The following is a 25,373-nucleotide window of genomic DNA, read 5'->3' as shown; positions in this document are numbered from 1 at the left end:
AGATCCACTGGATAGCACTATTCCTTTAAGATATAACCAGGAATAATTCTGTCATGCTTTAAATCTGTTTATCTTGGACACCAGAGAAATCCAAGCCTCTCCTGGCGTCCTTCATTACCTAGATTCTCATCCCCACAAGACTCTAATCTGTCAGCTGGGGAGACTTTTCTCATCTGACTCAACTTCCCACTCCTACTCTCAAAATGACTCTGTCCTCCGGAATTCATGTAAGTGATCAACAAAATCTCCAATGTTCTTAACCTCCTCTATGAAAGTTTCTTTCACCTTCTTACCCTGAAAGATGGCTGTCCCCTGAGGATATCACTTCTCCTTGTACCTTCTCAAGTACTGGCTTGTTCTGCCTTACGCCACGGTACTACTGAGCTGGAGAGTGCATAAATATCCTTTCTCCTTGTTGTTGCTTCCAGACTACGAGAAAAACTTAGTTTGAAGCAACCATTGTGCTACCCCACCCTGAGGTAGTCATCTCATATGCTCCTGATCACCTGACCTCTACCAGCCACCCCCACTTCCTGGTCATTCTCACTGAAAAATTTAATATATCATTTACTGTCTCATCACTACTCCTGCCATCATTCTTGATGACTTCAGTATCTACATATTAGACTGAAGCAAATGAAGCTGCAGTTTTGTAGGTTCAATCTAAGGTATGATCCATCCAATACTGTGGCCTCTCAGTTTCTTGACCTCTTGGCTATCTACCCCATGGATCATACCATTTCAGCCTTTCTCAGGTGGAGTTCTAAGGGAGGAGAGAGCCTAATGCCCCAAGGCATCCACTGTATGTAACGTTAACTCTGCCCTCTGCATCTAGAATGGTACCAGTTACGTATCATCCTTGGGAGAAGGAAACATTCAATTCAATTCATTTTCTGTGTTCTGTGGTTCCAATGAGGAACCCTGGCTGAGCCTGTCAATAATAATGGTGCCACTTCCAAGATCTCAATTTCAGATGTCCCATTCTCTGATCACCACCACCTATCTTTCCAACTTACTCCCTCTAATGCCCTAAGTCCAATAATCCTTCAGCCCCACTAGAAGGTCTAATTTCAGCCTATCACCTTTCTATATCCATTACCCTGTCATGTCCTCACTTTCCTTCTTACCTTAGATCTCATGGTTATCATATTAACAATTTCCTTGAATATTCTCTCAATTTATTTTTTTAAACATTTTATTTTTCTTTTTTGTCCCCAAAGCCCCCTGGTACATAGTTGTGCATTTTTAGTTGTGGGTCCTTCTAGTTGTGGCATGTGGGATGCCGCCTCAGCATGGCTTGATGAGCAGTGCCATGTCTGCGCCCAGGATCCGAACCAGTGAATCCCTGGGCTGCCAAAGCAGAGCATGCAAACTTAACCACTCGGCCACAGGGCTGGCCCCTCAACTTACTTTTTTCATTTCTACTGTATTCCCTAGTGAAACTCAATTTTGGTTAAATCCAACCCTCCACCTATTATGTGTCCCTATCTAAGCAGCACTACACATTATATTTATGATCACAAACCTCAAGCGGCCCCTTAGAACTGCCTAGCATTCCTAGTATGTTTCCATAGTCAGTTTAGTCTTCTACTCTCCCAGAGACTATTTCACATCTTCTACTCTATCATTATTTTTTGTTTCAATATAACAACGTGATTGAGACATAATTTATATATTACATAATTCACTTATTTAGAATATACTTCAATGGTTTTTAGTATATTTAGAGTTGTGCAACTATAATCACTATCAATTTTATAACATTTTCATTTACTGAAAAAGAAACTCATTCCCATTAGCAGTCATTCAACTTGCTTTCTCTACCTATGAATTCGCCTGTTCCGAGCATGTCATATAAACGAAATAATACAATATGTGGGCTTCTGTGACTGGTTTCTGTCACTTAACATATGTTTTCAAGGTTTATCCAACTTACAGCATATATCAGTACTTCATTCCTTTTTTCCCCTACAGTGGCTGCACCATTTTACATTCCCACCAATGATGTACAAGGGTTCCAATTTCTCCACATTCTTGCCAAATTTGTTCATTTTCTTTTCTTTTCTTAATAGCCATACTAGTGAGTATTATCTCACTGTGGTTTTGACTTGCATTCCTCTAATGACTAATGATGTCAATCATCTTTTCACGTGCTTGCTGGCCATCTGTATATCTTCTTCGGAGAAATGTCCATTCAGGTTCTTTGTTTTAACTGGGTTTGTCTTTTTGTTGTTGAGTGGTAAGAGTTCTTTATACGTTCTGGAATCTAGACTCTCATCAGACATATGATTTGCAAATATTTTCTCCCATTCTGTAGGTTTTCTTTTCACTTTCTTGATGGTATTCTTTTTTTTTTTTTAAACTTCTTTTTTCTGGTTTATTTTTCTTTTGAGGAAGATTAGCTCTGAGCTAACATCTGCTGCCAATCCTTCTCTTTTTGCTGAGGAAGACTGGCCCTGAGCTAACATCCGTGCCCATCTTCCTCACTTTATATGTGGGACGTCTGCCACAGCATGGCTTGCTGAACGGTGCCAAGTCTGCACCCAGGATCTGAACTGGCGAACCCCGGGCCACCGAAGCAGAATGTGCGAACTTAACCGCTGCGCCACTGGGCCGGCCCCCTTGATGGTGTTCTTTGATGCACAACAGTTTTAAAGTTTGATGAAGTCCAATTTATCTATTTTTTTTTCTTTTGTTGCTAATGTCTTTGGTGTCGTATCTAAGAATCCACTGCCAAATCTTAGGTCACAAAGATTTACCCCTAAGAAAGTTTTATAGTTTTAGCACTTACATTTAGATCTTTGATCCATTTTTCGTATATGGTGTGTGGCAGGGGTCCAACGTCTTTTGCATGTGGATATTCAGTTGTCCCAGTACTATTTGCTGAAAGACCGTTTTCCCCCATTGAATTGTCCTGATAACCCTGTCAAAAACTGATTGTCCATAAATGTATAGTTTTAATTCTAGACTCTCAATTCTATTCCACTGATCCATATATCTACCCTTATGCCCGTACCACACTGCCTTATTAGTTAAGTTGTAAAATCAGCAAGTGTGAATCCTCAACTTTGTTTTTTTTCAAGACTGTTTTGGCTATTCTGGATCTTCCCAATCTCAAAAAAATGGAGTCATCATTAACCAGTTGCTTGGTGGAAAACCCTGGTGTCACCTCTGAGTTTTCTCTTTATCTCATTCTCTGACAAATCCTGTAGGTTTGAACTTTAAAACACAACCCAAATTTGACATCCTTTCTCCTTCACCTCACAGGCAGCACTGTGAAGTCCAAGTAAACATTAGACCTTGCTGGAATACTGCAACAGCATCCTGCTTAGTCTGTTTGCTTCTGCTTTTGCTCCTGTCCTCTACAGACTATTTTCCATGCAGTACCAAGAGCCAGATTACATCACTCTCTCTCAACCCTTTCTATGGCTTTTCATCATATTCAGAATAAAGTGAAAAACCCCCATATGATCTGACCACTGCTTATCTCTCCTGTCTTTTTGCCTGTTGCTCATCTCACTTCAGTCATCGTGGCTTCCTGCTGCTCTAAGGAACATGCCATACACTCTTGCATTGGGGCCTTTATCCTTATTCCCTTTACCTGGAATGACTCTCTTCAAATATCACCTCAAGAAGTCTTCTTTATCTTTTTCTTTAAGAGGCCCATCCTTCCCTGACCTGATCATTCTCTATCCCCTGTTCTTGCCTTATTTTTCTCAAATTTTATTTATTATCTGTTTCCCCCATGAGAATGTAAGCTTCATGAGAGCACAGATTTCTCTTTTGTTCACTGCTGTATCCTCAGCTTGTATAACAGTATCTGGGTTATAGTAGGTGTTAAATAAATATTGATTGGGGCTATCAGTAAAGGAGCATAAATAAACAACACAGTCATCTTATGAATTACTCAGGGGGACTCTCTAAGCGGAGCATCCTGCAGTGGGCTTAGCCAGAAAGCTGAGTCAAACTTGCCTTCTCTCATCCTGACCCTCATTCACAAAGTTTTACTGATTCTCTCACCAAAAGATTCTCAAATCTGTCCACTCCCATTGACTCTGCTTCATTACTTGTCTCCCTATTTCTAGTCTCATTCCCTCCAACCCATCTTCCATACTGCTCCAAGAATAACTGAGGCCCAGCACTATCAGTGACAGTACCCAGGAAGCTGTCCCTGACCCAAGAAGGTTCCAATCTCTACACTCAAATAGGTCCCTATGTACTTATCTCACACAACATTCTAATGATTGCTTTACCTATTTATCTCCCCCAGTAAACTGTCTCTTAATCACATCAGTATTCCACATTCTTGGCATAAAATTAACACTCAATATAAACGCATATTTAATGAATAAATTTAGCAAGGTAGGTTCTTATTTGCAAGTTTGGTGTAGTATTTTCCTGGCTTTAAGAACAACAGAATATTTCTATAATATAGATGAAAATGTTTCTAGAGTCCAATCTGAAATAACTCTTGAAACAGAAAGGCCCTACCTACCCCATTCCATTCAATAAATAAGTTCTTGTTCTCTCAGGCACTGGACTTGATAAAACCTTATTCTACAAGAGACAGCTTCTAACTCAAAAATCCTAATAATTACATTGATAGTTCCTAAGTATAAATATCCCTAAAAAGGCAGGCATCACTGGGCCCATTTTACAGATGAGCAAATAAAGGCTCAGAAGTCTCCATCCTGTAAATACCAGTCTAGGATATGATTCCACGTCTGTTAGACTCCAAAGCCAGTATCAAAATACCAAATTGCCTTCCTTGCTGCAGAGAAATCAGAGAGGCCCCGTCCCTACTCAAGTTGTAGCAGTTTCTTTTCAAGTTTAGAGATAAGCTTGCTTTCTCAAGAGGTGCACTTGAATGTTGAGTTCTTGACCTTAACCTTCAGTACTGCTGTGGTTAGGCCCTGCATCTGAAGTGTTGGTATGCCTTGCTCAACACCTTTCCATACAAAAACAAAAGTGCTCATATAAAAATATTCTTAGCAGACTCCCGCACCTCGAAGATAAAGGGAAGAGTCAAGACTGAGAAAAATCCTTAAATCACACAATTCCCATTTAGGATACAGAAATAAAGGGTCTAGACCCATTATATTTTTATGAACAAAATTCGTCAATCAATGAAGTATGGAATAATTTAGAGGTCTTAGAGAAAGAGTCATTTGTCTAATTCCTACTACTACTTGTGTATAATATTTATAACTCAATCTTTTTTTTTAACAGCTGGAATTTTTATTTAAGAAATTTGGCAATATATACCTACAATTTCAAAATAATTCATATCTTCTGATCCATGAATTATATTTGGGAATCTACTCTGAGGTAATCATCTGAATTTAGATGAGATTGCAAGACAAAGATATTTTATCAGAGCATTATTTATAACAATGAAAAATTTAAACAACCCAATGTTCAAACACAGGATCAAACACTAGGCAGGAATTCAAAATAAAGATGGAAAGGAAATATACCAAAACATCAATTGGGTTCTGGGGTGATTATTTTTGGATGATTATTTTTCTATGTTGCCAAGTTTTTTTCAATGAGCATATACCATTTTTACAACTTAAAAAATTATTTAAATATTGAGAGATACCTTAATGAAATAACAGATCTAGGTGATGATCATCAATGACCATGAGCTGAAAGCTAGGCTTTCTAATGGACAGATTAGGCTGCTCCCACTGTTCAATCTTAGTATCATAAAAGGAAGATAAGCAGATAATATGTTTTCCAATGTGATGTAATGTGAAATATACAATACCACCTATAAAGTAACCTTGTCAAAAAATAAATTAACTGAATTTGATTAAGCCTCAAATCTAACTACAAGTTTTTGAAAATTATAGTCCAGAACAGAAGAACATGTTAAATATAAAACAGGGATACAAATCAGCAAAATCCAGAATGGAAATTCTAAAAAACAAAAAGCCAGTCTCTTTAACAAATAAACCATAAAAGAAAAAGAGAGAGAGGAGGATAGCAGAAATTAAAAGACTTCAGAGAGAGATCAACCAAACGTAACATGTGAACCTCATTTGGACCCTGATTTGAACAAATCATTAAAAAAAAATTACGAGAAGACTGGGGAAAGGGAGATGTTGACTGGTGTGATAATGGTAGTATGGCTGTATTTTTTTAAAAACAGTCCTCATCTTTTAGAGATACATATTAAAATACTTATGGATGAAACTATATGCCTGAAAATTGCTTCTAAAAAAATCTAGCAGGGGGTGCATGGGTGGTATGTTATACATGAAAAAACTGGTTATATGTTGATAATTGCTGAAGCTAGAAAATAGGTTGAGAGAGATTCATCATACTATTAAACAATAAAAATAACAAATAGACTCAAAATAAAACTTGCTGTTAAAAGCTAACTATGTAAAAACAAAAAAGTAAGGAAAAGATGCACATCAAATTGTTAACAGTGGCCTGGGTTGGTCTGGAACATGGATGAATTTTTTCTGAGTAACATTTCCCTAAAATCTTCCATAATAAAGAGTACTACTTTAAAAAAATTGTTAGAAGACAAAACAGCCTAATGATTAAGAGTGGAGCCCTTGGATAAATGGCAAATTTTCCAGGGCTGAAGCAGGAAAAGTGAAGGTAACCCCACAACCGCTTATAATAAAAAGTAAGAAAGTGCTCAAAAAACTGATGGACACACGCCAAAATATTAATGAAGACAACTTAAAGGAACTTTCAAATTTGGAACAATTGGAACATTAAAATGACTACTGGAGCCAACATCACCCTGATCCGCAAACCTGACAAGGACAACACAAAGAAGGAAAACTACAGGCCAATATCACTGATGAACATAGATGCAAAAATCCTCAACAAAATTTTGGCAAACCAAATACAGCAATACATCAAAAAGATTATACACCATGATCAAGTGGGATTTATACCAGGGACATAGGGATGGTTCAACATCCGCAAGTCAATCAACGTGATTCACTACATTAACAAAATGAGAAACAAAAACCACATGATCATCTCAACAGATGCAGAGAAAGCATTCAACAAGATTCAACATCCATTTATGATAAAAACCCTCAATAAAATAGGTATAGAAGGAAAGTACCTCAACATAATAAAGGCCATATATGACAAACCCACAGCCAACATCACACTCAATGGACAAAAACTGAAACTCATCCCTCTCAGAACAGGAACAAGACAAGGGTGCCCACTTTCACCATTCTTATTCAACATAGTACTGGAGGTTTTGGCCAGAGCAATTCGGCAGGAAAAAGAAATAAAAGGAATCCAAATAGGCAAGGAACAAGTCAAACTCTCACTGTTTGCAGACAACATGATCTTATATATAGAAAACCCCAAAGAATCCATAGGAAAACTATTAGAAACAATCAACAACTACGGCAAAGTTGCAGGGTATAAAATCAACATACATAAATCAGTAGCATTTCTATATGCTAACAATGAACTAACAGAAAAAGATCTCAAGAATTCAATCCCATTCACAATTGCAACAAAAAGAATAAAATACCTTGGGATAAATTTAACCAAGGAAGTGAAAGATCTATACAACGAAAACTACAAGACCTTGAAAGAAATCGATGACGACATAAAGAGATGGAAAGACATTCCATGCACATGGACTGGAAGAATAAACATAGTTAAAATGTCCATTCTACCTAAAGCAATCTACAGATTCAATGCCATCCCAATCAGAATCCCAATGTCATTCTTTACAGAAATTGAACAAAGAATCCTAAAATTCATATGGGGCAACAAAAGACCCCGAATTGCTAAAGCAATCCTGAGAAAGAAGAACAAAGCTGGAGGCATCACAATCCCTGACTTCAAAACATACTACAAAGCTACAGTAATCAAAACAGCATGCTACTGGTACAAAAACAATGCACAGATCAATGGAACAGAATTGAAAGTCCAGAATTAAAACCACACATCTATGGACAGCTAATCTTTGACAAAGGAGCTGAGGGCCTACAACGGAGGAAAGAAAGTGTCTTCAACAAATGGTGCTGGGAAAACTGGACAGCCACATGTTAAAGAATGAAAATCAACCATTCTTTTTCACCATTCACTAAAATAAACTCAAAATGGATCAAAGACCTAAAGATTAGGCCTGAAACAATAAGTCTTCTAGAAGAGAATATCAGCAGTACACTCTTTGACATCAGCTTCAAAAGAATCTTTTCGGACACCATAACCCCTCACATGAGGGAAACAATAGAAAGAATAAACAAATGGGACTTCATCAGACTAAAGAGCTTCTTCAAGGCAGGGAAAACAGGATTGAAACAAAAAAACAGCCCACTAAGTGGGAAAAAAATATTTACAAGTTATTTATCCAACAAAGGGTTAATCTCCATAATATATAAAGAACTCACACAACTCAACAATAAAAAAATCAAACAACCCAATTACAAAATGGGCAGGGACATGAACAGACATTTCTCCAAAGAAGATATACTGATGGCCAATAGACACATGAAAAGATGCTCATCATCACTAATCCTCAGGGAAATGCAAATCAAAACTACACTAAGATATCACCTTACACCTGCTGGAATGGCAAAAATATCCAAAACCAAGAGTGACAAATGTTGGAGAGGTTGTGGAGAAAAGGGAACCCTCATACACTGTTGGTGGGAATGCAAACTGGTGCAGCCACTATGGAAAACAGTATGGAGATTCCTCAAAAAGTTAAGAATAGAAATACCTTATGACCCAGCCATCCCACTACTGGGTATCTATCCTAAGAACCTGAAATCAGCAATTCCAAAAGTCCCATGCACCCCTATGTTCATCGCAGCATTATTCACAATAGCCAAGTTATGGAACCAACCTAAGTGCCCAGCAACTGATGATTGGATAAAGAAGATGTGGTGTATATATACAATGGAATACTACTCAGCCATAAAAAAGGACAAAGTCGTCCCATTCACAACAACATGGATAGACCTTGAGGGTATTGTGTTGAGTGAAATAAGCCAGACAGAGAAAGACGAACTCTGCATGACTCCACTCATAGGTGGTAGTTAACATATGGACAAAGAGAACTGATTGGTGGTTGCAAGGGGAAAGGGAGGTGGGGGGAGGGCACTAGGGGTGAAGTGGTGTACCTACAACATGACTAATAATGATGCACAACTGTAATTTCACAACGATGTTAACTTTCATAACCTTAATAAAAAAATAAATAAATAAATAAATAAAATAAAAAAGACTACTGGAAAGTATGTATTACAATATAGTAAATGTAAAAAACGAATCCATGAGTCCATACCACATTAAAAAAATATTAACGGAAGAAGGAGAAAGTTCCTATTTACAGAAGGATGTCAGCTAATCAATATAGAAAAATGGCAGGAATACAAAAATCACCATTTAATAACAGAGTAATAATTAAATTAAGCAAGAATCACCAGTAGGATATTCATACAGCCTCAAAGTATTACCCCACAGATAACAGAATGATCACAAAGGGTAAAAGGTACCTTTACAAAAGAAAACCTGGTAGACACCACCTTAAAGAGAGGATCAGATTTACCATCTGTAACAATATAAACTGCTATCATTTGCACCCTGATGTGATACGTAATAGACTGAATGTCTGCATCCTTCCCAAATTCATACATTGAAATCTGACCCACTGATGTAATGGTTTTAAAACGCAGGGCCTTTCGGTGGTGATTAGGCCATGAATGGGATCAGTGCCATTATAAGGGGCTGTTCTCTCATTCCTCCACGTGAAGACACAGCAAGAAGTCAGCAGTCTGCAACCTGGAAGAGGGCCCTCACCAGAACCCAACCATGCTGGCATCCTGATCTCAGATTTCCAGCCTCCAAAACTGTGAGAAATAAATTACTGTTGTTTATAAGCTACCTCGCCTATGGTACTTTGTTAGAGTAGCCCAAACTGACTAAGACATGATGCATTTAGAAGAACACAACATTCCCTTTGTTATATTCCTGCCAAAAATGTTTAACCTGAGTCTAATCATAAGAAAACATTAGATAAACCCAAACTGAGGTATATTCTGGGAGGAAAAACCATAGAGGAGAAGTCCCACATTCTGTGAATAAACTCTGCTTAGGTCTCTGGCTGAATCCAGAACCACTCATGCACTAGACAGACTTGAGTTAAGGATGATAGAATCAAATTGAGATTGAAGTGCCTCCCCAAATGACAGCATGCAGTTTGACTCCAACCAAGTTAACTGTCTAATAAAACAAACGAAAAATAATACTTTTCTGAAGAATAAAACAGACTCTAGAATATCCACAATATAACATTCACAATGTTCAGGATACAACTAAAATTACTTAACATGCAAAGAGAATGAGGAAAATATGACCTGTTTTCAATTTATAGGCGAACAACAATTTGAATGACTGCAGATTTCTTATCAGAAATTATGGAGGCCAGAAGATAATGGAACAAAATCTATAAAGTGATGAAAGAAAAAAATCCATCAACCCCAAATTCTATATTCAGTGAAAATATCCTTCAAGAATAATGGTGAAATCAAGACATCTTCAGATAATAAAAATGCCAGGAAAGTTTGTTGCCAGTAGATCAATACTACAAGAAATGCTAGAGGCAATTTCTTCGGGCTGAAGAGGATAACATGGTATGAACTCAGATTATGAGGAAGAACTGAAAGAGTATCAGAAATGGTAAATATTTACTAAATATGAAAGACTATTTTCTTCTTAGTTTCTTTAAAGTACACAGGACTGTTTAAAGCAAAAACTGTAACACTGTTTTATGGGTTTATAATATATGTAGATGTACAAATGACATATGACAACTACACCATAAAAGAAAGGGGAGGCTAATAAATGGACCCATACAGTTACAAGATTTCTACGCTTTTCATAAAGTGTTATTAACTCTAAGTAGACTGTGAAAAGCCTACCTGTGACTAGATCATGAAGTGAGAGAACTTCTCTACAGTGGTTTTAGTTGTTAATATTTCTTCAACACATAAAACTTTGGGTAGTAACTCAAGTGTTAATAAGAGCTATTTTATTTTTCAAGGAAAGAATAAGCACATCTGGCAGAAGGAAACTGCTGAAGAAACCCTGAGGCTTGCCTCTTCAGCAGCAAGGCACAACAAGTAGGGGTAACTAAAGCAAAAACAAAGTCAATGTTAAGAGGAACAAGAAGGGAACAGTGAAAGCACTGAGGACTCAAGCAGATAAGGATTACAATCAGACTATCATTTCACATGCCACATCACACAGCAACCATAGTGGAGCTGATATGAGGAAATGTTTCACAGAAAAGTTGAACAGAAGTTGTGAGAAGAGCCAGCCCTGATGGTCTAGTGGTTACAGTTCAGCACTCACCACTCTGGCAGCCTGGGTTCACTTTCCGAAAGTCATGGAACCACACCACCCGTCTTGTCAGTTGTCATGCTGTGGAGAACTGGAATGACTTACAACTAGGATATACAACCATGTACTGGGGCTTTGCAGAGGTTAAAAAAAAAAAAAAGAGGAAGCTTGGCAACAGACGTTAGCTCAGGGCTAATTTCCCTGCATAAATTAATTAATTAAATTTAATTGAAAAAAGTGGCCAGAAGACAAATGAGGTGATGAGGGCAGGAAGGAGATGGGATGGGACGGACAACACACTGCTGCTACATCATTAATACAAAAAGAGAGAGTTACACACAGTGGAACATAACAAGTCTGGGGTGGAGGTACAGGTCTATTGTTCATCCAGTAGCTAAGAATTATGATGTATTTCTATGTCAGTATCATAAGCTTTCAAATAAGATGGTGGCCTCTCCAGAAAACACCAAACAGTTCTGGGGTCAAACCTATCAATGGGAATCTACTTTAAATATACCACTTTGGGCATCTAACTCGTGTTGACCCCCATACCAGGCCACTACCTCCTCCTACCTCTTAACTTCCTCCTCCCACCATCAACGGCAATAAATTCTTTATCTTTTCTCCTTGCTGCCCACTCCTCCCTTAATTCTGCATGGATTCCAATACTCTTTTCCCTGTATCAGTGCTTATTCTATTCAGACCGATTAGGTCTTTCTGCAGATTCAGCACTGCTTCCACTTCAAGAAATAAAAGCTTTGACAGTGTTTGCACAAGAAGACGGTTGCTCTCCCAGGCTGCATAAATCTGGAAACTTGTTAGGAACTGATGGGTAGGTGGAAAAAACCTGGAAAGTACCTGTGAAGCAAAAAGCAAATCATTTATAAAGAACTTAAATAAACTGATAAGAAAAATACTAAGAACCCAACAGATAACTTGCGCAAAGTTTAGAGAACAATTCTCAAAGAAGAAATACAAATTGGCTTTTTAAAAAAAGAAGAAAAGTTCAACTTTACTACTAATCAAAGAAACAAAAAGTATAATGAAATGCCATTGATTACCTATCAAATAGGCAATCATTTTTTTTAAAAGAATATTCCTCAGTATTTGGAATGGTGTGGTTAAAGGAACACTCTCATATGCTACTGGTGAGAATTTAAATGAGTATTACCTTTCCAGAAAGCAATCTGAAAACGCTATACATATAATCCAGTAATTCTACTTTTAGTAATCCAGTTTAAGGAAATAATTCTGATCAGAAATTCAGACAATTTATACATTACAAGATTCACTGACATTTTACACAGCTATCTTTAATAGGAAAAAAAGGTTAAAAAACCCCATGCCTGGTATTAGGGGAACACAAGAATCTGCCCTTTTTTATCACCAATCAGAAGTAATCCCTTCCCTCCTCTGTGAGTGGTTAGTGCCTCTATTTTCCCACTTCAACTGATCTGTATCATACTTAACAGTGTGCAAGCTCCATTTGCCTCAATAGACTGAATTCTCTGAATACAAATTTGAGGTCCCATTCAGCTCTGTATCATATCCCTCACCACCTCTTGAGCACCTCCAGCACTTAGCACTTCACGAATAGCAGGACAAGAAAACTTTTGTTAAGGTGAATCACTGTACAAAGCAAATTAATCAATGATTTCAGAGATAATTTTATACATACAAAGACATGAACACACATAAAGGACATGAACAAACACTAAATTTATAACTGACCTAATTCTACCACAATTTGGAATAAACTCAACTCCAGAAGATTATAGGAATGAGTATAGATGCTGTAGTCAGACTCTACAGTCATACTCCTTTATCCTTTCTCCTTCTTCCTGCCTGGAACACAGATCTAAGTCTAGAGATGCCAACAGCTATCTTGAAACCACTGAGTCAGGAAGCCACAAGTGAAGGATTATTAAAGCCAAAAGAGAAAAGCCTAAATTCTCAATACATCACTGAGCCACTGCCTCACTCTAGATATCTTGTTATATGAGAAAAAGAAATCCTACATTAAACCCACTGTTAATGGTGTTTTCTGTTACTTGTTCTGATTCTGACTTATAAATGATACAAACCCATCCTTGGTCACAGTGACTAGACTAAAAGTGGACACTTAAATAAAGCCAATCAGTTCTTCTCTAGACTGACCTATGGTCTCAAGAGAAGGAACTCTTTCCCACTAAAAGCTAAAAGTTTATGCCTGCTGGCAGACATTTTGCTTGCCCCCTGAAAAAAGCCTACCTGTTGAATAAAGACAAGTGGAGTCAAAGGACGGAGAAGGACATCATCAGAGCTACTAGAGCCAGCTCCGCCTGAAGCCTACATTAGACCTCCCAACTATTATGCAAACTAACCTCTCTTTTTGCTTCAGGTTACTTGAATTATATTTCCAACACCTGCATCCAAAAGAGTTCTATATACTACAATGGGGTAAACATACAAATAATTCTTTTATAGTTGAAAAAAATTTTGCCCCATATTAACCCACATAACTCATTACATTTGTCATTCTTCAACTGCCTACTATTTCCTTTCATAATGTCCATACTACAACCACAGTGAATTGCTTGCTCTTTCCTGTACATCCTTCATATTTTTCTATTTATTTGATTTTTTCCTACTGTTCTTTTACATCAATACCCTTTCCTCTCAATCTATAATCACATTGCTTCTGAAACACCACAGGATTTTATCTGTATGTCCCTTAGTTTTGACCTTGCATTATTACAGTTATTCATGTATACGTCTTATCTACCCAACTGCACTGTAATCTCTGTGTGTTTGGATTTGTCTATCTCCTCACAGATCAGTCTGTCTCCAAATACATGTTATTTCTACTAAACCTGTGCTATTTACCAAATGTTAATACTCAGTAACTAGGTGTCAATAGGAATATACTTGATCTAATCCTCCTGGGTACCAGAAAAGCCACATTAATACAGCAAGAAGATTGAATGGGATACAAATTACAATCAGCTAGGCAAATCTAAGTATAAAAAACAGAAAAAGTCAACTTTGTCTAATTTAAGAAGTTTTACTTAGAGATGTTCAGGTCTGATGATTTTTGCTGAGTCACCCAAGTCAAGCATCTTCTAGGCCTCAGTCCTTCTCTGTTAGCTCTCAAGCTATTTATAACAAGTACTCATACCTCCACCCGCCCACTTACCCATCATTATTATTCCAGGAAATATCTGTGAAGAGAAAATCCACTCCTGGCAGTATCCTGACTCTAAGCCACACCCCTGTATCTAGGCCCAACGAGTATAGACAGTTAATGCCTACAGCTTCCCTAAGTCTCCTATGATCTATCTCTCACTAGCTTATTCTTACCACTTTGACCCTCCTACCTTGCCCTGCCTTTCTTCTTTCCCTTAGCTCCACCTTGCTGATGGCTTATCTTTTATGTATTAGCACACAGAAACACAGACCTCAGAAACACTACATAGGCAGGAAGAATATTCAATAATAACAGTAGCTACCATTTATAGACTATCTATACTAGACATACTGCTAGGTACTTTATAAAGTATCTCTGATTCTCATGACAATCCTGACGATGTCAGACTAATTTTACAAACAAGGCACCTGATCCTCAAAGAGCTAAGATAATTTGTCAAATATTACCCAGCTGACAAGTATTACAGGTGAAATTTAAGTTTAGATCTGCCTACTTCCAAAGCCCGTGTTTCTCGCACTCTATCATACTGCCAAAAATAAAATGTTGGCTGTTCTCCCAGCTTCCACCCTTGTCCTCAACCCCAACAATCTATTCACAGAGCAGCCAAAGTGATCTTTTTCTCAAATACTAATTCATTCCTTGCACAAATCCCTCCAAGGATTCCTCGTTTAGTCAGAGTAAAAGCTAGAGTCCCTACTATGACCTAAGAGCCATATGTGATCTGTCCACTTGTCCCCTTCCCAATGACCTCTCTGGTTTCATTGTTTATCTCTCACTCACTTACTCCACTCCAGCCACACTGGCTTCTTTGTCATTCCTCATCCGTACCAAGCCTGTTCACACCTCAGGGTCTTTACACTTACTGTTCCTCTGCCTGGAACACTCCCTCCTCTCCACCTTGAAATCTTCTTAGCTTATTCCCCCACTTCCTTTAGGTCTCTGCTCAAATGTCACCTTCTCATTGACACCTTCCCTAACCACCTACTTTAAATTGCTATACCTCCTGACCTCAGTACTCCCTATCCTCTTTTTCTTTTTTTCTCCAAAATACATAATATACTCTATGTTTATTATCAGTACCCTACTACTAGAATATAAGCTCCATGAGAACAGGGACTTTATATATTCTGCTCACTGTATCTGGTACATAGTAAGTACTTAGTCAATATTTATTGAATGAGTAAATGGAGTTATATTCTTCCTAGGGGTTTAAATAAAAACGGTCTCAAAGCCATATTCCAGAACGCAAATTCAAAGGTAACCTATCTTTGTCCTAGTCTAGATTAATTCAGCAAATCCTTCTCCCCTCAAACAATACCTTTAAAGAACACTCCCTCTAATTTTTCTGTAGCTGCGGATAGACAGCCATGTCATTGAGCAACAAACTGAGCCAACTTAACCAGACTGTAGCATTATAATCAAATAAAACTTACAGCAAAGTTAATCAGACACATATTTAATGATACGCATAATTGTTATTGTGCTGCACGGTAACTAGGCATAAATGGTAGACACTTCTTGTAAATGACTCTAATTACTATTTCTTTTACACAGCTGAACCAAGCATGCCTAGGATCAGAATCAGGAGAAAACAGGAAGGAGGGGAAAGCTGGATACTTAACTCTGGAAGGTAAGTCCTCTCACGCCATCCCCTTAGGCATTGAGCTAATGGTCTCCCAGCCTGGGTTGTATGTTTTCAAGATTAACTTTTCCCCCTCTATAGTAGGAGAGGCTTCCTTTTACCAAAGATTGAAAAATTAGGCTGAGGGCCTGGCCTCTGTCGACAGTCATAAAGTTGAGAGGAACCAGAACAATCACGACCGTCTCTGACAAGGAAGACCAGGGCAGACAAGCTGGTAGAGAAACCAAATAAAGACACAAAACTTACTGAGGACCTACTATACACCAAGCACACTAGTAAGTACTTTGCATAATTCCTTTAACAACTTCCCCACCCTCCCTATAGCTGCATGCTCTGTTCCCAGGAAAGTAGAGGAGTAAGCAGAGTGGGACAGTTCCAGGGAGGACTCCCTGCTCCAAATTCTTTCATAGGGCCTAAAATGTCACCAGAGAGGGTAATTTAGGTTAGCAAGCTAACATACTAGAAAGATTAAGAGGAAGAAGCTCTTGTTTAGTGGCCTTATTTCCTATCTTATCTAACCCACAGGAGGATAAAGGGCCCCCTACTTTCCTATTGTTTTATCCAAAGCCATCCAGCCTTCAAGCCCAACTAAGCCCACCCTCTCTGAGACATCATCCCTATTCACTGCAGCTCTCCTTTTTCTGACTGCACTTACTGTCAGCGACATTCATTTGGGTACACAATCATTCACTTTGTGTCGTCTTCTAATTATGGTCCTGGGTTAATGCTTATCTCCCCAATGAAACTGCAAGCTCCTTAATGGCAGAAATCTTGTCTTAAACTTCCGTAGTAACTCACATAAGGTCTAGCACCATTTTTTAAAAAGTGTTTCTTAAGTATCTGGATGAATCAAAGGTAAGTAGGAAGGCAGTAGGTGATAGAAAGGAATCAAATTTCTGGTTCTAGGTAGGTAAGTTGGTGTTGAAAATAAATTTGTAGTATTTTAGATTTTTCTTTATTGTACTTCTGAACTAATTTTTAAAACATATTTCCCTATTTGAAAAAGAAAGTGTGGCTGTCATTCAGGATACAGCAGACATCTTTGGGTGGAGCTCTGAGACACTTGAATCAGAGCTACATGACATATAGTGCCAAGAATACAAGAGCTTCCAATTATATCAGAAAACACACTTACATCTATGTCTGAAAGAGTCCTCAAGACTAGAGTGTAAATCCAAATGAGCAGCATTAGACAGGGTAAATGACCCTTGGCCCAGTGGAATAAAGAGAACCTGAAAGGCTTTCCCTGAATGAATGACAATGCAAGTCTCAGTCTACTTTGCCCAACAATGGTGTCAGCCTCTCAACAAGTTCAATGAGAAGGTCCTGGCTCTGGTGGTACAAGTCTGCATTTGGTTTGAGAAAACTCAGAAACAAGTCTGAATCAATTTCAACAGCAAACAGTTGGGGTTGTGAGTTGCCCCACCACAGCCAAGTAAGGAAGAACAGTCTTAAAAGCACTATCATATGGCTGAAAGACATCTGACAGTAATGAATACCAAGCTTCCTGTTTAAGCACAAACTGTCAGAGTTCAGTCTGGGAGATGTCAGTAGGAGCTACTCTGTGCGCTACTCCTTACTTAATAATTCTGATCAGAAGGAGGTCATCTATTTCTAGAGCTCAAGGGACATTCAGCTACTCAAACTCATCTATTTCTGGACCTCAATGCTAAGTAGGGTTTTGACTCAGATAACTAATACCAGTTGGGTAAGTATATTTGGTAAGATAGAAAAGATAGGTTCTTCCTTCTCTGATCATCAAATGCCCAGCCCAGAATTTTTTCAGTCACTGGGACTCAGCTAAAAATCAGACTAAAGAGCAATGTCAAGTTAAAACTGCATCTAGAATCCTAGTCCTTCAGTGCTCTTCTATTAAAAGGAGTTGATGACTAGATTTAGGTCTTCGATTTTCATTGTATTTAAAAGACTACAATGCTATTTATAAAGACCTTTAAAAATGATGACAGGGGTTGGCCCGGTGGTGCAGCAGTTAAGTTTGCACATTCCACTTTGGCGGCCCGGGGTTTGCTGGTTCGGATCCCAGGTGCAGACCTATGCACCGCTTGTCAAACCATGTTGTGGCAGGGGTCCCACATATAAAGTAGAGGAAAATGGGCACAGATGTTAGCTCAGGGCCAGTCTTCCTCAGCAAAAGAAAAAAAAAAGGAGGATTGGCAGCAGAGGTTAGCTCAAGGCTAATCTTCCTCAAAAAAAAAAAAAAACATGATGACAGAATCTTTGCCTAGTAATTCCACTATTGGGAACAGTAACAGTAGCTGAAAGTTCTTAAGTACTTACTATGTGCTAAGCACTTACCTTAAAATATCTAATTTAACCTCACAAAAACAGAATAAGGTCATTACTATTATTTGACAGATGTATAAAGGGAAGCTTGGAAACTAGCACAGGGTCACACACTAGTAAGTGACAGAGGTGGGACTCAACCTCAGACTGATTAGACTCTAGAGCCCATCTCTCTTACTACCACCAAACTAGAAATATATCCTTGGGAAATAAGTCTAAAATACCGCAAAAACTTTATGCATAAGAGACTCAGTGTTATGTAAGTATAACATGGCAACTTGAAGCATTCTAAATACAAAACAGTTAAGTAAATGGAGGCAATCTGGATTACAGAATATTATGGAGGCATTAAAAATATTTTTACACATAACTTTTAATGACATGGGAAATTTTATGCTGTAAGTATAAAAGACGCACATTTCAACAGTGATGAATGGCAACTAGACTTTTGGTGGTGAACGCAATGTAGTCTATACAGAAGTCAAAATATGATGATGTACACCTGAAATTTATATAATGTTATAAACCAAGGTTACCTCAATTAAAAAAACGGAAAAAAAAGAACACAAAATTTTATATATAGTGTCAGAGTTCAACTACATAAAAAATATCTCTGCACATGGAAAAATCTAAATTTACTGCTAAATAAAAAAAGGCTAGTTGTAGAATAAAATATATATAGCATGGTCCCATTTATGTAAATAGTGCCTGTCTCATTTTAAGTATTCAATAAATGTAAGCCATTATTATTACTATTATTATAATGAATACATACTACTTTATAATCAGAAAGATAAATTATAAGTTTAGGTACTTCTTTAATAAATAAGAAGTGTATTATTTCAGAAAAATTAAATAACATGTGGCTTTCTTTCCTAGAAATCTTAACTTACACAATATCTCACAATTATACAATTTTAGATTAAATACCTCTAAGTCATGGGAAGCAAGTAGCACTAAGAAAAACACTGCAACCCTTCCAATCATCTAAGGCATGGTTACATTCAGCATGTTGGACCACAGCGAGCTGGGCTGATACCATTATATTTAAAGTTTAAAGTCCTAGACAGAAAGGCAAGATGAGGGGTGGAATTTCAAGGGCTATGATGAAGAAGCCAATATCTCACACTGCACCAAAACTTAAGGCTTTTGGTGCACTCTTCAAGAGATAACCAACAGCTCCAGGGTAGGACATGAATGGAAATTAGGGATATTTTTCAGCTGTTGTCTTTAGGTAGAATTTCCACACACACAAAAAACCCAGAAAGGACTTAATTTGAATGAAAAAATGGGCAACTCTAGAACTTAGTTCCACAAATTCCATAGGAGTCTCAAGATTTGGATATATTAAGTTGAAATGCAAGGTCCATGGCATTGCACTAATTTTTGGCCTACCTATGGCAAAAATTAGTTGAAACATTCAAAGATGAAACACTTTTCCTTTCCCCTTCTCCTTCTATGCAACAAAATAATACATCTGCCAAAGTAATAAAGAGCATGAAAAATACTACAGAATTAACAAGACAGAAAAAACAAAAACAAACAAACCAACAACTTTAACTTTGAAGAACAGGTGAAGAAGAGTTTCCTGTACTGTACTGTACAGGATTACAAAACCAACACACAGACTTTGGTTGTCCTGATAAGTCTTACCTGAATCTTGCCCCATTGGCCCATTGCAGTACATGGCATGTTGCTCGATCTTTGAGCGGGGAAAGCCTTGGCCACATACTGGGCAGGATATCCGGGTAGTGGATGAGAAGGTAGAAGTAGGTATTTCCTTCTCAGTGTCTTCCCTGTTACCAACCTGAAAAACATGACAAATGGCAACTGTAACAGCTTTACTTTATAAAATCTCTTTTCCTCCAAAGAATTACAAGAGACTCCATCCCATATTTCATTTACTTTCAAAGAGACAATATCAATCAGTGTGCCAAATTCAGGACTGAGTATTGGGAGATACATTAATATAGTTAATACTTATTCAGTGTCTAACTACTATGTGCTAAGCACTCTGCATGTAATACTCATTTAATCCCCACTGTAATCTTACAAAGGTATTAAACATACCCTTTTTACAACTTAGAAAAGCACTGTCCAGAACAGTAAAGCAACTTGCCCAAAGTTACAGAACAAAGAAGTGACAAGAGCTGAAATTCAAACCAAGGACTATTTGGCCCCCAACCCTGAGGGCATTCCTCTCTCTTACACTGCAAGGCACTGTCCTCATTGGGTCAGTATGCTGTGTCTGCTGTGTTTCAAACAATCTGTAATTCAACAGCATCTTAAAGACACTTTTTTCAATCTCACAAAAGAACTCTGATAATTCTAAGTGACTTCGGACAAAAGGAGTTAGAAAACAAAAGAGATCTAAGCAAAAGGAGCCCAACTAAAATTTAAGAACCTAGGCCTCAGCTTAGAATAGTAAGACATATCACCTCTTGTGTTTTATTTGTGACTTTTGGATTGAAAGAGAAAACACAAGTACAACCCAAATATTTAAGAAGGCCTGAAGAAAAGTCATTAAGACAATCCACCAAAGCCATTCTTATACCTTCTCGCTCTTCCTCCTCTCAGTGTTTTATTGTCATCATTTTTTCCTATAGTCGCCAGTGTCTCTCAGAGGCAGTTTTATTTTACCTTTACAGGTCAGAGCTGAGAAGTGTGGAGTGATTAATTCAACAGTATGCCTGAGCACTGCGGCACTACTGCCTAACACTTGCTTCAAAGGACAGCATGTCCTATCCACTCAATGTGAAACTGTCCTGCAAAGCCACTGCTTCCATTTAAGAGCAAGGAGCACCTGGGCTGTCATTACATCTTACTATGGGGAAAAAAAAATAAACCCTCTTCTGGTACAAGAACAAAATAGGACCAAAACTGAAATGAGTAGATAATTTGAGCTCTGAGTCAATTGGATTTTTTTTGGTCTCTAAGTTTAGGCCATCCCTAAAGTCTACTGCTTGTAATGTGATCCAACAGAGAGGGAAATGGGCCATCTATATACCAAGTCAAGTAGTTTCTATAACTGCGAGAAAATGTCATTTTCAACACACTGGTCTTTTACTTAAAAAGACATACTCTGAAAGGGAAAAAAAGAAAGATAAGAAAGAAACTAACAGTGGTTGAGTTCCTATATTATTTCAGGCTTGGCTAAGCATTTTTCACATTCATCCCTCACAACAACCCAACCAGCAGAGGCATCACTAGCTCCAGCATTACAGAAGACAACATTGAGGCTTGGAAAGGCAAAGTAACCTGCTGATCACAGTTAATACGTGGACAATCAAGACTCAAACCCAGGCCTGTGTGGCATCAAAACCTTTAGACTCTCCATTCCACCACGTTGAGGCAAAAGCAAAAAGCACTCCCTCCGTTCTGTTTCTGGAAGCTGACCCTGCAGGGTACTGGGAGACTATCTGGTTCTATTCTTCTTCTCTAGAAGGTGGGGAGAGTTAAGAGCGTCTGAAAGTTCTAGGTGGTATTTATTCCAAGCTTAGTCACTGAGCTTCTCACCAACCCAGGTTCCTCTGTTCATAAATCTTACAGGGAAAAGTTGTCTTGTGCATGCAAAACCATTTGAACAGAGGGGCAAAAAATCAATATACCCTAAAATTTGCAAGTAGTCTTGACTTCCTGAAAGTTAGTGGCAACTGGCATTCTAAAGTTCACTAAGCACAGAAGTGTTACAGGACATGAATGTCACTGGTGCTCACACCCGTGCTATACTCCTTTGTATTCATCACCAGCTCTATAAAATATAGAGCATGTACCTTCAACTATTAATGTATTCAAGAGGGAGCAGTCTATTATTGTCTTATTGTGAATACAAGACCACTTCCAATCATATTCATAGGCAACCAAGAGGTTTCTGAACATTTTTATATTAAGATTCTTTCCAGCACCATTAAAAAAGTCTATTTAAATATTAACTGCAATGGAGGAACCTCAAGAGGAAAAAATACAAGCGAAGCAGCTTTCATTAGAACCAGGCAATCAGGGATTCAGTCTCTGCAGAGCTGCTTCTACTCCTTTTAAAATACTATACAGTCATTTCTCAAAAGAGGTACTTGGACACCGAATCTTGATCTCTTAAAGGTTGGTCCTTACCTCGTGGCCTCAAAAGAAATCTCACCTCAAGAAACAGACCCAGTGAAAATAAAAGTATGTCCTACAAATCACCAACCTCCCCATTCCCTCCAGTTTTATGTGTAGCTTTGAAAGCTATTTGTTTGGATGTTTCTCCTCTTATCATAAGGACTCAACACAGGTTACTTAAAAACCAACTGATGAAACTGACTGTCAATATAACTCATCTGAGAAAAGAATATCTGAGACTCCAACTGAGGGAAACTCTCAGGCAAGATATTCAAAAATCATTATTTCCAAAGGAACCTGACCACTGCTGGAAATGAAATCAAGGGGGATCACAATTCTGCCACGGGTATTCCAAATACTTCAAATACTGTTGAGCAAGTCTCTGTCATTAGTAAGCGAATATGTGAACAGCCACAATACATTACAAAGCAGTAAAATAATAACTGGTTCCACATGTATACCTCTACTTGTGCCAAATACCTGCTCTGTTTTATATTCTTTATCTAATTTAATCTTCAGAGCAACCCAGAAAAACAGGTTATTTTTGTCTCCATTTTACATATGAAGAACTGAAATTCAGAAAACCGTTCTTCTTCTATGCTCACCTAATGCCCTAGGCATCTCTCTATCATTACATTTGTCAGACCACATTATAATTATAATTATCTGATTATGTGTCTATTTCTTCCCTTACCAGGACCATTTAAGGGCAGGGACTATTTTTTTCTTATTGATCTCAAAAGTCTAAAACAATAACTGGCGCACAGTATACACACAACAATATCTGCCAAATAAGTAAATAAAACAAGTAATTAAATAATCTGCCCAAGAGCCAGCCCGTATTGCCTAGTGGTTAAAGTGTGGCACTCTTACCACTTCAGCGGCCCAGGTTCGGTTCCCAGGCACAGAAGCACACCACTTGTCTGTCAGCTGCCATGCTGTGGCAGTGGCTCACACAGAAGAACTAGAAGGACTTACAACTAGAATATACAGCTATCAACTAGGACTGTGAGGAGGAAAAGATAATAATAACAATTTGCCCAAAGTCACAAAGTTAAGTGGTGGAGTTGGGATTCAAAACCATGTCTTCTAATTCCAATGCTCAAGCTCCTTGCACTAATGACCCTATATGCATATTCTAAGGGGAAGAGTCCACACCCTTTATGATACTATCTTTGTGCACATAAAGAGATTCTATCTTTGTATTAAGTGACTTGTAACTAGTCATTACTCAATAACTTAAACACTAAAGTATCTCTAATTTCTGTTAATAGAAACTTCTAAGACTATTTAGAGACATCCATAGGTATCAGCAAACAGCAACACCAAAAAGAGGACATTCAATGTGAGAAAGGCCATACAATTCTATCCATTTGATGTGTAGTGGTGCAGGCATATAGACTATAAGTTCTAAATAGGGTTTATGCTCTTTGCCCCAAACAAAGAACAGTCTCCTTCGCAGTCACGGATGGGTAAGAAATCAGCCTTGATTAACTAAAGGCTTGCAGGGCTTCTTCTGTAGGTTAGGATGACTATGTCAATAACACTCTGTTCCCCCAATGCCATTTAGAAGGTTCTAGTCTCTCCCTGGGAAAAGGACCTGAGGCCATTTTGGCAGAATCTAGCAGAAATTTGTCCTTAGTTGCTCTGCTACAGGGAGTGTCATCATCTCTCCTACCACCACTGGCATCAGGAAATCTTGGTCTGTCAGCTGTGACAGATCAGGTTCCAGGGAACTAAGCAGTGAGCATGATTCATGAAAGCAGAATTTCTACCCAGTTAGCTGCAGTGCAGACACTAGGGAGGGGATCTAACTTCTACCGTAAACACTATTTTCAAAAAATTTTAGTGTATAAAAAGGAAAAAGAGAATGAAGCCTTTCTGAGGTGCTCAGGATAAGATAGTATACACAAATGTTACTAAAATCTTTATTTCCACAGAAAAATTAATTTAATTCTCAGGCTGCTTTCCCTAACAACAGATTTTAAAGATTTTTCTTGAAATGGTAGTTCTTGGTGGTTAAACTGTTTTGTCAGACTCCACATGAAAAACGCACACTGAGAATCTTAATCAGAAGTATGAACCTGTATCAGTCAGCTTTACGGTTGATGCCAGATACGTGAAGTTAGGAACAGTAATACCACAAATAGAGATTTGCTTATTTTATCATGTTGCTATCCCGACTTTGCATTTCTGATCACGTCTAGAAATCACGGCTGAAAGTTATATCGTAATATAAATATAGTGACTTTTTCCAAGGTGGTTCATCTCTGTTACTTATCAGTATACAATGGAAAATATCCTAGACTTGGAGACAAATGTATGTTCAAATTCTAATTCCACCACTATTAGCAGTTTAAATTTGAGCAAATTACTTAAACATCCTAAGCCTGTTTCGCCATCTGTAATAGAAATAATAAAGCATATTACAGTACTCAAGAAATGGTAACTACTGTTATTTTCAAAAACGGTGCTGAACTGATCTTAAATATAAGAATCTCTCTCTGAGATAAGTGTCCCAAAAGCTACAACCCTCCATCACCTAAATCTTTTCAGCCAAGGTCAATGTTGCATCAGAGAGAGGAATACTCATAGAAAGTAAACACTGAGAAAAACTGTAGAGAATATTCACCTCCTTATCTGACATTATTAATGCATCCAGGGTCTCTCTGCTACCTGCAGAGACTTCTCTTTCAAGGTCAAAAATTTCAGGGGAACTTAGCTGTGTCTCTGTAATTAAAAAAATTAAAAGCTCATTAATTTTCAACTTGAAGTTTCATAGTTAAAAAAAAACAT

General features: G+C 37.9%; 1 protein-coding gene across 9 annotated transcripts in view; it reads right to left on the bottom strand.

Annotated features, from left to right (window-relative positions):
- The window catches only part of UIMC1 (ubiquitin interaction motif containing 1), a 141,784-nt gene that overhangs the window by 12,400 nt on the left and 104,011 nt on the right, over positions 1–25,373 (bottom strand). For all 9 annotated transcript variants that reach the window (XM_070570279.1, XM_070570278.1, XM_070570280.1 and 6 more), the window contains 2 exons: positions 25,210–25,307; positions 20,133–20,286 (listed from right to left, as the gene is read on the bottom strand). In XM_070570279.1, coding sequence (XP_070426380.1) covers positions 20,133–20,286; positions 25,210–25,307 — 252 coding nt within the window. The remainder of the gene's footprint in view (positions 1–20,132; positions 20,287–25,209; positions 25,308–25,373) is intronic.

The sequence above is a fragment of the Equus przewalskii genome, chromosome 13 (assembly GCF_037783145.1).
Source record: "Equus przewalskii isolate Varuska chromosome 13, EquPr2, whole genome shotgun sequence".
In the NCBI taxonomy this organism is placed as follows: Eukaryota; Metazoa; Chordata; class Mammalia; order Perissodactyla; family Equidae; genus Equus; species Equus przewalskii.
The sequence above is the reverse complement of the archived record's forward strand: the minus strand, read 5'-3'. Positions and strand labels throughout refer to the sequence as shown.